The sequence below is a fragment of the Chroicocephalus ridibundus genome, chromosome 2, assembly GCF_963924245.1.
Source record: "Chroicocephalus ridibundus chromosome 2, bChrRid1.1, whole genome shotgun sequence".
Lineage (NCBI taxonomy): Eukaryota > Metazoa > Chordata > Aves > Charadriiformes > Laridae > Chroicocephalus > Chroicocephalus ridibundus.
In genome coordinates this window covers 129,567,397-129,579,396 of record NC_086285.1, presented here as the reverse complement: position 1 = coordinate 129,579,396, position 12,000 = coordinate 129,567,397, and the positions used below count along the sequence as shown (strand labels likewise).

The 12,000-nt window shown below is 34.9% G+C and overlaps 1 protein-coding gene across 14 annotated transcripts in view; it reads left to right on the top strand.

The window, feature by feature from the left end:
• The window catches only part of ASPH (aspartate beta-hydroxylase), a 120,742-nt gene that overhangs the window by 52,855 nt on the left and 55,887 nt on the right, over nt 1-12,000 (top strand). For 8 of the 14 annotated variants that reach the window (XM_063326933.1, XM_063326939.1, XM_063326943.1 and 5 more), the window contains 5 exons: nt 508-546; nt 1,957-2,001; nt 2,179-2,220; nt 3,705-3,755; nt 4,797-4,841. In XM_063326933.1, the coding sequence (XP_063183003.1) occupies nt 508-546; nt 1,957-2,001; nt 2,179-2,220; nt 3,705-3,755; nt 4,797-4,841 (222 nt within the window). The remainder of the gene's footprint in view (nt 1-507; nt 547-1,956; nt 2,002-2,178; nt 2,221-3,704; nt 3,756-4,796; nt 4,842-12,000) is intronic. The other 6 variants (XM_063326942.1, XM_063326935.1, XM_063326945.1 and 3 more) reach the window with 3 other exon arrangements.

The window sequence follows — 12,000 nt, the reverse complement described above, 5'->3', positions numbered from 1 at the left end:
TTAGAAAACAAAATTATCCAAAACACTGGATGAACATTTAACAACTTTAGTGCTAAAATTCACAATAAATGTGTACTGAAAAGTCAGACAATTAATGGATACCATTTTGTCTATTTTCAGACATTACCTAAAGTAAAGTAATAAATATTGTTAACCTATTTCTTCTTCAGAGTTACAAAAATCAGATTGGCTCTTTACTCAAAGATTAGGAGTGTAGGTGAATTATGAAATTGTACAGAATGATAGCATTATTGTTGTCATTGTTTTCGGTATTTTATCTGTGTAGATAGAAATGCCTGAAATTTCAGCATTATGTTCACATTTGTGTCTTGTCTAGAATTTCTACTGCAAGCTCCAGTAAAGGTGCAGTTTACCTCAAAACTGGAGAAAGTCTTTGAGAGTTTTGCATTTATCAGTGAAGAAATTAACTGAATGCTTAACAACCAATTTTGTGGGATACTTCATGCATATTGACCACCTAGGAACTTTATTTTTCTTTCCTTTCAGAACCAAAACACGAAAAGCAGGCTGAGACTGAAGATACAGGTATATATATGGATATGTATGTGTATATATATGTGTATGTGTGTGTGGGTTGTGTGTACACTCCCACACACATCTCCCCATATATATATATTTATATATATGGAGCATATTAGAAAATCTTTGTTTCATATGTAATTAAAGTAGAAATACCACTAAAATAAATGTTATTTGGAATATAAATGATATTCAAAATCAGAGAAATATTTTTGTAAAGTTAGCATAAAAATCATTAACTTAATCTTGCTATTTATATATATTGAAATATATATATTGCTATTTATATATATTGAAATACGTAATCTGTGTGATTATCAGTCACACTATATTATATATTATTATATATTATGTACAGTCTGTGTAGTTATAAATTTAGGTTTTTGACTATGAACTGAGCTGCCTTCTTTTAATATACCATCCTTGAGGATTCATTTTAAGGTCTCAAGTCACCTGGGGTCTCAAGTGACACAAACTGGGGCATGCGAGGCTTTTTGTGGACATTTGGAACAGTAGTTCAGCATAGACATTCAACCTGCTGCCTGCCATGAGCCTTGCTTATAACCTTGTAACCAGTGCTTAAGATCATTCAGAATTTACAGGCTGTCAATACTGGCTCTGCTTTGATCCATACTTCTTGCTCGTGCTTTTCTCTAATTAGCAGAAGCAATTAAAAATTATTTGTCTACAGTCCTCTCTTTTGGTCCTGTGTATTTTGTTGTCTTGAAATACCAGCTCTTTGAGAGTCAACTTGGACAGCTGATTGAAAAAGACACAAATGTTTAGTTTAGAATGAAGTCAAGAAATTCTCTAGTGTAACAAATAATTTGTAAGTATCTGTTTTGTCCCCTTTGTGATCATAAGCTTAAGAGGACAGTCAAAGGAGTTAAAAGGTGCCATATTGAAAGAAAATTAAAATAATTTATTTTTCCATGGAATCCGTAATTCAAGTCAAACTTGCTCAAAGTCCAAAGGAAGGAAAGTAGGACCCACCAAAGAATTGCATGTTTATCCAAATAAAAAGACAAAGACTTTTCATGTAGAAGTTTATAGGGTTTGGTTTTTTGTTTTTTAATATGTCTAGCAGATGGTGTTGATGCTGCAAAAGGTGAAGGTGGGAATACTGATTATGCTTAGAAAGGTTAAGGAGTGTTTTTAACATTTTTGTTTTTAAAATTACCGTTTCTTAATCCAAACAACGCTTGTTCAGAAGGTACAATCTTGAAACATTTACCTAATGAATACAGCAGTTCTTTTTTTTTTTCCCCTCAAATTCATCGAAGTTCCTGTTTGTTTATAGCAATTTACTGTTCTCAGTTAAATGTGGTGTGCTAGCTATGTTCTTTTGTGTTGTATGTAAGTTTCATCAGTTGAGGGCTTGACTTCATTAGTGCTCTGCCTTGAATGTTTTCTTAGCTGTTGAGGACCTTCCAGAGGAGGTGAATGAAGTCACAGAGCCAGGTATATATGTTTTGTAATCGTGATCTTAAAGCGTTTTGATGAAAAAAATCCATTTTGAAATCCAGTGAAAAAAACCCAAACAAAAACCAACCAACCAAACAAAAACACCAAAACAAATAATAATAATTAAAAAAACCAAACAAAAAACCTTTTTTCTTTTTATACTTTTTCTTATAGATGAAATTATTGAAGATTTTGATACTGATAAAGAGCTGTCAGGTATGAGTTTTTATAGTTTGTGAAAGGAAACATTTTTTCTTCCGTTTATATTTCTTAATTTAATTTAAACAACAAGCAAAAAATGAAATAGAGAAATGTGCTGTATAGAATCATAGAATGGTTTGGGTTGGAAGGGACCTTCAAAGATCATCTGGTCCAGCTCCTCTGCCATGGGCAGGGACATCTTTCACTACATCAGCTTGATCAAAACCACATCCAACCTGTCTTTGAACACTTCCAATCATGGGACATCCAGAGCTGCTCCGGACAACTTGTTCCTGTGTTTCACCACCCTCATCATAAAAGAATTTCTTCCTTATGTCCAATCTAAATCTAACCTTTCACTTTAAAACAGTTGCCCCTTGTCTTGTCGCAACAGGCCTTGGTAACAAGTCTCCCTCCATCCTCCTTATTATAACCCCTCTATATACTGAAAGGCTGCAATAAGGTCTCCCCAGAGCCTTCTCGTCTCCAGGCTGAACAAGCCCAACTCTCTGAGCCTGTCCTCATCGGAGAGGTGCTCCAGCCCTCTGATCATTTTTGAAGTCCTGCTCTGGACCTGCTCTAAGAGGTCCATGTCTGTCTTGTGCTGGGAACCCCAGAGCTGGACACAGTGCTCCTCCAGGTGCCATCTCACAAGAGTGGAGTAGAGGGAATCACCTCCCTTGACCTGATGGCCACACTGCTTTTGCTGCAGCCCAGAACAGAGTTGGCTTTCTGGGCTGCACATGCACCTTGCCGGCTCATGTCCAGTTTTTCTTCCACCAGAATCTCCAAGTCCTTCTCTGTAGGACTGCTCTCAGTCTCTTCATCCACCAGTCTGTATTGATACTGGGGCTTGCCCCAACACAGGTGCAGACCTAGCACTGGCCTTGTTGAACTTCATGTCATTCTTGCGAAGTACTTAGAGCTTCAGTTGGAGGAATGGAATATGTTAATATCTCACACTATTACTAAAAAAGATTAAGTTGTGAATTATTTTTTTTTTGTTGTGCTGGTGTCAGAGACTTTTAAGTGAGTACTGGGTCAAATGTAATTTGAGGTTTTGCTCTAAGAAGTTAAAAATTTTTTCCAAATGTGACGTTAATTCAGTCAGCTAAAGCAAGGTAATCTAAGCAGTTTAATCTGACCAGTGTGTAGGATTTGATGCTATATTTGTTTAGGTTTTCCATTTGAAAAATATGTTCTAATATAGTTAAATGGGGAAATAAACATAACTGTTTCACATTAATAACAATTGTAACCAAAATAATTGGGGGGGGCGGGGCGTAATAGCAATGGAAGTCAATAACAAAGAGGAGCTAAACTTTTGGACGTGAAATACATTCGGTACCTTTTTTCTACTCATAAGTTAACTTAGTTGGTTGTTCTGCAGTTTAGGTTTTCCTGTTTGTTTGATACTAATTTGATGGTGTGGCTGGTGGGGAATAAAAGCAAAATTGTGAACGTACAGTGTGTAACTTTTAATGTTTTCTTTGTAACAGTAGAAGGTAAGCATACAGAAGATGTTGTGGCCACTGAACCAGAGGAATCAGGTTTGTATATTATCTTTTGCATGAGTTTGCTACTTAAAAAAAAAAATAAATTAAAAATTTAGAATGATAAATATCTTAGAATAGAATTCTATACTACCAAAACCCACAAATATTTGTAACTTTTTCTGCGTTTTTTTTTCTTTTAAAGAGAAACATAACTGTGTTGTTGAAATCTAGCATCTTGAGGTTTTTAATGACAATATTTTAATGTCTTACAGAGCACTCTTCAGTTTTAGAAGCTGATAGTGCTTCCAGTTCAGAAATACTTATAGCAATAAAAATGGTGATATTAGGTCATGTAAAGTAGAAGATTTCTTTGCTATGCTCTGTTTCCCATCAGCCAGTCAGTAATGCGTGCTCAGGAAAAGAGAGTATACGTAAGAAATACAATAAAGTGTAATGTCTCCCCAGCTTTGAGCACGTTATTTATGGGGCTCCTGAGTCAGAGAATATATTTCCCCCTCTTCGATTCTTCTTATTGTCTACAGCCAGCAACCTGGCTATTATGAATTCTTCCAGAATTGCTTCCCAGAATTTGGGAGCACTTGCTCACACAGTATCCGTGTGAATATGGAGTTATGTGCAACCTTCAGTCTATTAGCAGTAATAGCACTTGGTGGAATGTGACATGTCTAATTTAAACGTATGTACAGAATTAAAAAGAACTGAATTTTGAAGTCAAATATTTCACAGTTACGGTTGGGAACATAATAAGTATATGAATGTTTTCTATGCCCATACTGTAGTAGCATGTGAAACACTGGGAGACTTGTGCTTCAGATAGTATGGTTTCAGAATTTTGAAGAATAATTTTTGAAACTGTGCAATCCCGCAATTTACTCATTGGCCTACTAAAGTCTTAATCTTTTCACTGGAAAAATTCAGATGAGGAAAATTCGCATCTCACTTCTGCAAAAGCAGTATTACAGAACAGTCTTGATAGGTCACTGTTTTGAGCATAAGGGGGGAAAAAAAGGCAGCTTTTTGTAAATATTGAGGGAACTCTCCAGTTTGAAATGTTTGTACAATTTTGATTTACAGAAATGCCTGCTCAAGCTGAGGATTATTCAAATGATGATCTAGTGGGTAAGTTAATCTTAAATGTGTGGCTTTTTCCCCCAAAAATTAAGCTATAGCTACATGTAAAGTTTGCAAACAAATTACTTTGTGGAGAGGAGTGAAGGGATATCATTATTGTCTTTTAAAGCTGCTTCCTGGTTTTGAAGGAATTACTTTTATCTTGTACTGGATAAAAGCTAATAATAGTTACTGGGTTATATGGGAACCTTCCAAATAAAGCTGTGAGCAGTTTTAATTTACGTCTTCATTTTTAATGGTTTCAGAACTGGATACTTTTGGTGTAAAGGGAAATGTAAAAATTTCAGGTCTCAAAATATGTGCATACTTCCTTTCTTGAGTAACTGATGACGGGTGGTGCTGCTGTCACTTCTGTGTATCGGTCAGACCTATTGAAGTCCGGCTGTGGCACATTCGTTGGGCACTGGTCTGGAAACAGGGCTGTTTTGTCATGCCATCATATTTTTCTTGACATAACTGATTTTAAGAACTAGAGCACTTCCAGGTCTTCCATCTGTTGCCTGACAGTAGTAAACATAGAGTTTACCAGAACGATTTTTAGAGTACCTATATGGCTCCTAAATTTGAAGACTGCATGTTATTACATTTCATCTGCTTCTTGAAGTCAAGTATTACAAGTTGCTAGTTTGTTCTTCATAACAAAGTAGTTGTGTTGAGTGAAACACTGAGCAGTAAGTCACAGAAGCTGCAATCCAGGAGCCCTGAGAGCTATATTTCTGTTTTGTTCTGGTTAGCCTGAGCATCTTTCTGGATCAGTTAATCTTTGCAGAAGCTCTTAAGCGACGTGGTGCCCAGGTTATTCTGCGGGTTTTTTTTTTTCCTCGTGGGAAGGGAAACTTGTATTTGGTTCTTGGGCATGCCAGAAGTAGTCAGTGAAGTGAAAAAACACAGGAGGCCTTTGTGTGGTGGCCCAGTACAGGTTGGAGGCATTGTTTAGTTCATGTATTTAATTTATGTGCTAAACCTTACCTGAGGTGATTTGAATGCTCATATCAATACATAACTGTTGTCTTTGAGGTCTTTCTAATCTGTTTATTGTAACAGCCATGTGGTGTGTTGAAATATTTGAAGCCATAGGTATTCATTAATGGATGCCTTATCTAAAAATGTTTTGGTTTGTAATGAATATGAAATATTTTAATCTAGAGCTTATAATCAGTATAGGAACAAGCAGTAGTTACCTTTGACAGCATAGACAAGAAGTTCAGTAAAGGTAGTGTTCAGTTCGTTTGTTGTGCTTTAAGTTGGAACTGTAGAACAAGAAAAGATGTTTTCTCTCAGGCAGTGTTGCTGCTTAAAGTTAACGTAACAAAAAGGCCCTTACAAAATTTCAACAGTAGATAATTCCACTGCACCGTGTCAGTCGTGCTGATATGAGGATATGCAGATGGTCTCTTGACTTAACCTAGGCTAGTTTAAGACTAAATTCAGAATCCAAGTATCAACCTGAAATCTTTTATTGTTATTTTTATGGACCATTTCTGTTGCTTTTTGTGCTGTAATTTATGTTTTAGTCTTGCAGTAGTAAATGAATTTTCTACCTTCACAAAAAAAAAAATCTTATGTGTCTTGCACAGTAGTGGATGGTTTTCCAAATATTCTATTTAGCATCATAGAATCATTTAGGTTGGTAAAGACCTTTAAGATCATAGAGTTCATTTGTAAAACTAACACTGACAAGTCCACTACTGAACCACGTCCCTAATCACCTTTTTAGGTCTTTTAAATACCTCCAGGGATGGTGATTCAACCACTTCCCTGGGCAGCCTGTTCCAATGCTTGACAACCCTTTCGGTGAAGAAATTTTTCCTAATATGCAAACTAAACCTCCCCGGCACAATTTAATAATCACTATTAAATTGCTAATTTTTCCTACTATTACATATTTTTACCTGCCTTTTTTGGATGTGAAAATTTCAGTTTAAAGGCAACATTATTCTCACATTTTCCTCTTAGAATATGAAATTCATATTTACCAATGTCCTGGTTTCAGCTGGGATAGAGTTAATTTTGTTGCTAGTGGTTGCTGTGTTTCAGATTTGGTATGAAAAGAATGTTGATAATGCATATTGTCTAGTTGTTGCCAGGTGATGTTTAAGGTTATGTTTAAGGTTAAGGTGATTTCAAGGACTTTTTTCAGCTTCTCATAGAAGCTGGTCAATGGAATATTCCGTACCGTAGACGTCATGCTCAGTATATAAATGGGGTTGGCTGGGGGACAAGGATGTGTGATCACTGCTAGGGATGGGATGGGCAACCAACCTCCATGTGGTGTGAACAACTTGTGTTGTATTACTTTATTTTGTATATTCTTTTGCCATTTTTATTATTGTTCTTTTCCGTTATTGTTCTATTAAACTGTCTTTATCTCAACCCATGAGTTTTTTCTCTTTTCTCCTCCTTTTCTCCCTCTTCTCCCTACCCTTCTTGGGGTTAGAGGGAGAAGTGAGTGAGTAGCTGCGTGGTCCTAGCTGCCAGCTGGGGTTAAACTACCACAACCAGGGATTTTTATTTTTTTTTTTTTTTTTAATTTGTGATGGGGGATTCAGTGTGGGGTTTTTTTGTTATCAGAAGTGAATTTCATCAGGTATTCAAAGCTAGTATTGCCTATTATTTCAGCAGTAATAATACTAAAGTGCATTGTACTAGAGACAGTCAAGAACTCTCTTCTGAATTAAGAACTCTTATATACACATATGCACTCTTTACATAGAAAAAAGTTTTATCTATTTATGTAATAAACATAACTTCAGGTAGTGTAAAAGATATTCAGAAATGTCACTAAAGAGTCCTATACTACCTTATAGGTAGTATAAATTCATTGAACTTCATTTGAAGCATGGTGGCACCAGTTTAGGTCCTAACCGTGGGTTAGGAGCGGTTTGATTTTTATCTGAAACATAGAAACTTACTTGTTTTGGAAAGAAACCAGGAGATAGTTCAGAGGATTAATTTAGCTGTGAGGAACATTCTCACGCTGTCAGTGAAGAGATCAGGTGTGGGATTTCAATATGCTGGAGTGCACGTCAAAAGTTTCTTAGCTGACTTCAGGGTATATCACACACAAGAAAAATAACAATAGGCAACTGCATGTTTAGGTATCTGTATGTACTGTTTTCCAATTATCTAAGTTTACTCCTAAAATTGTTACCAATATTAATTTCCACAGTAAGCTATTTTAACTACAGTTGTAGTCTGTGCTTTTGTAAACTAATGCACTTGAGTGGTGTGATAGGCCAGCTTGAAATATTACTGATGTAGTATTTCTGGCTAATCCTGTTCTACACTGGCACATAAATTGCAGTTGTTGTGATTGAGTGGTACTTCTTGAAGACATATTTTAAGGGACATGTATTACATTTTTTTTAATATCTTTACTCTCTGTATTTGGATTTTGATCCTTCTTGTATGTGTTCAGATGTAAAATATCTAAGGGTTATTTACCCCTCCCTCTGCTTTGATCCTGTACCCTTGACATTTTTATAACCCTGCATTTATTTTACCAACTGCTGGAATCCCTAGTGTGTAGAGAAGTTTCCACTTTATAACTTCGACCTTTCCTCATTCCCTGGTTCCTCTTTTCCAATATTCCGTGTCCTTGACCTTTTTTTAAAAAAAAAAAAAAAAAATTAAAAAAAATGTTTTAATGTATTTGTGACATGGCCTAGATTTCCTTTACAAGGTCAGTGAAGTGCCATATGCTGAGAAAAAAATTACTGCTTAGATAAATATTTAAAAGTTTACATCTCCCACTTCATACAGCAACTTTGTGTGTATTCATTATGGTAGCTTCTAGAAATGATAGTTTTCTCAAATTAACTAGTCTGTTACAAAGTTGCATTTTTTAGCATTTAAGATTTTTTTTTTTGTTGTTGTTTTAGAGTAAGTTGTGTTTTGGTTGGTCCTTTAATATAGATTTCCCCTTATTTTTTCAGATACTTAAAGCTTCAAAAGAAAAGTCCCTACATCAGGAGGACCAGCCCTAACCATACGCTACAAAAGGGGAGCAGATGGTTGTAATAGATCTTATGATGTAATTACCAAGCAGTTCAGGGTTTGGGAAACAAACACTAAGATATTGTAAATGGGTTGTAGCCAGCTGTCATTTTAGTAACCTTTTTTTAACACTTGGATGTTTAATTTACATTCCTGTCTGTTTCTTTTTTTTTTTTTTTTTGTGGAGTGAATTAATTATTTTTCTTCTGTGTTTGTGAGAGAGTTGCAACTTTGAGCTGCATTTCATATGTGCTGTTCAAGCAATTGTTAATATTCTATTTATAACGTAGCAGCAAGTACATTTTTTCAGATTTTAATATATATCTTTTGTTGTGGATTCATACAGTATGTACAGAGCAGTTTGGTCAAATGAAACATACAATATTGTGAATTTTTAAAAAGTTTTATAACTGCTGATATAACATACAGCCTACCTGCATTTTATTGAAAACACTAACCTGGCGCACACTATGCTGTGAAGTTTGACTTGTATCTCTTTGCACTGATGTTATGTCAACAGTTACCCTACATGAATTTCAGGTGACTTTTAAAATAGTCCAACAAGATACAAAATGTGTATGTTTTAATTCATACTAGTAAAAGGGCAGGTTACTAAATTACTCTTTTCAGAAACCCTTTATGTGTGAATTAGAACTTTTTATTTATGTACGTTTGATTTTTAAAGCAAAAATGTCTAGAAACTACAGAATAGCCTGGCAGGGAGTCAGTGTAGATCGCAGCAAAACTGAGTTGCGGGAATTGAGTTGAATTCAGTAAAATTCTTCTAGTTTACCGACCAGTATAGCGATCTCAAAGCTGGATTTAGTAAGCTTTGTATTCAGTGAATTATTGAAAAAGCCAATTTTGCATAAATATTTTACTTGTAAACTTTATTAAAGAAAAAAGCTCTGGAAATTCAACCTTAAGAAAAATAGGGTGTCAAAATTTAAGACCTATAATCGTAAATGCTCTTGTAAATGGTACGTCTGAAATTTAGACTGTGAGTGATTTAGAATTTTAATATAACAGGTGTACTTTTTACCTGTTCTGTGCTGCTGTTCCACAATTACAAAGACATATTTTATCCTTTGGCATTTTGCATGTGTTCCTTTTTGGCTCAGGAATAATTGCTGTGATTTTAGGAAATTGCCAAGCTTGATACGGGAGCTTAGCAGAAATAAAATAAGATAAATTTTTAGGAAGAAAAATCAATTTGGCAACCCTAACATTGGTTGCCTTTTGGTTGATAGGGAGATTTTTAAATTTTTGTAACACTGTTTTGAAGTCAGGTTTTTGGTTGCTTACGTTTCTAGTGAAAGGGGCATCCTACATGCTTGCCTTCTTTTGTTTGGGATTCTAGTAAGACTCCACATAAGTGAGTGTTACATCTGATCAACAAACACAGAAGATATCTCAAACTGATATCTTGAGACTTTTCAGGAAAGCAATAATACTCTTAGACTGTGATGTGATTTGGGATGGGATATTCTAGTAAAATTACCTGTGATTGTGAATTACAGAGCAATAATTTTTTTCAAAGCCATATTTTGTGAGGAAGCTTAGGAATAATTTTAGAATGGTGAATGGAGGACTTTTTATATCAGTGGCAGCCTATTTGTAGAATTATGCAACTGTGAGAGTATATTATGCTGTGATGAAATTTTACATATTTTGTAACTGGCTATGTGATTTTACGTGCTTCATGTTTACAAAAATAAGCCAAGACGAGCAAGGTTGAGAGGACTATTAAAAAATGTATATTTAATCTGTTTTAATGTTTGGCTGCAATAAAACACAGAAGAATATCTTTGTCTTTCCATTGTCGTCGTTTTTTCCAAAACATGGTAGATATTAACTATGGGGATAAATATTTGCCTCAGCCACTAGGTATTATTATTATTTTTCAAAGTAATAATTTTGAATGTTTGAAAATGTATTTGAAAGTGTAATTTACAAGGAGGAAGAAACATGGCAAGCAGAAGTAATTTTTATTTCGGGGCGATATTATGTGAAGGAAATGGGCATTACGTTAAAGTCTGCTCCTTCTATAATTGTGTTGTACTTCTCCTTTTGAATTATTAGCTATTCTGCAACCAGTTTGGCCTGAATTTTGCCCATGATACATAATTTCTACTTGTAACTTAAAATGGGTGAGATATTACTCTTCAACAAACATGGATGTGTGTGGGAAGTATGATATCTGTTTTCATAGGGAAATATTCTAGGTTATGGTCTGTAGTTTAAATCAGAAGTCTAGCAAGGGTGTTGTGTCTGTGCAGTTCTCAGTTTGAAAACAAAAATATGCCTTGACCTTTTCAGTTTCCAAACATTTCCATATTTTTATGGTGAAATTATGCTGAATAAAGACCTGTAGTTTAAGCAAAATAAAAAATAACGTCTTTCTTTATATTTTCACATTGCTACATTCCTTCTTGCTAGATCTCAGTGAATTTATGAAATCTTGGATTCAGTTGCTTTTTTAGAAATCACAGGAAGAAGTACCAGTAAGGAAAGCAAAATTTAGATGAGTGGGGTACTAAATTTTTATTTTAATATTGAAGAGTTCCTACAACTTAAAGTGACTTTTTCATGTTCTCAGTAATTGAAAAGGTATCGTATCATGACACTATTCTTTCTAAGAAGTAAGGAAAATGGGTAAGATTGGATATAGGAGAGACACTGAAAAATGCCATGTTTTCACTGAAAATCATTGTGTGATTTTACATGTTTCAAAAATTCTGTATATGTAAATAATGTCCATTTATAGTGTTGATTGCAATTTGTGTAAAATCTACAATGCCTGAAATACATTTCAGTTGTGACTTGGGTCATTGTTACATGCATTCACAAATATTTAGATGTATTGTAACATGAGAAATAAATTTATTCTTTATTGTGGAAACCTTCTTGGGAATACCTGGTGCATACGTTATACAGTGATAGCAGTCCTAGCCTGTAGAGATTGGTTGAGACAGTTTTGTCTCTATTTTTGATCTAGACTTGTTTTGCTGGGAACAGAAATTGAGTAAAGGCTGTGAGTAGTTTGAAGAGCTAAGAATCTTTCTTTTTCTTTGAGCTACGATTGGTTTAAGTTGATGACAAAATAGTCTCAAGGTTTACTGTCATATCCCTGTCTTTGAGACAGCAGCAC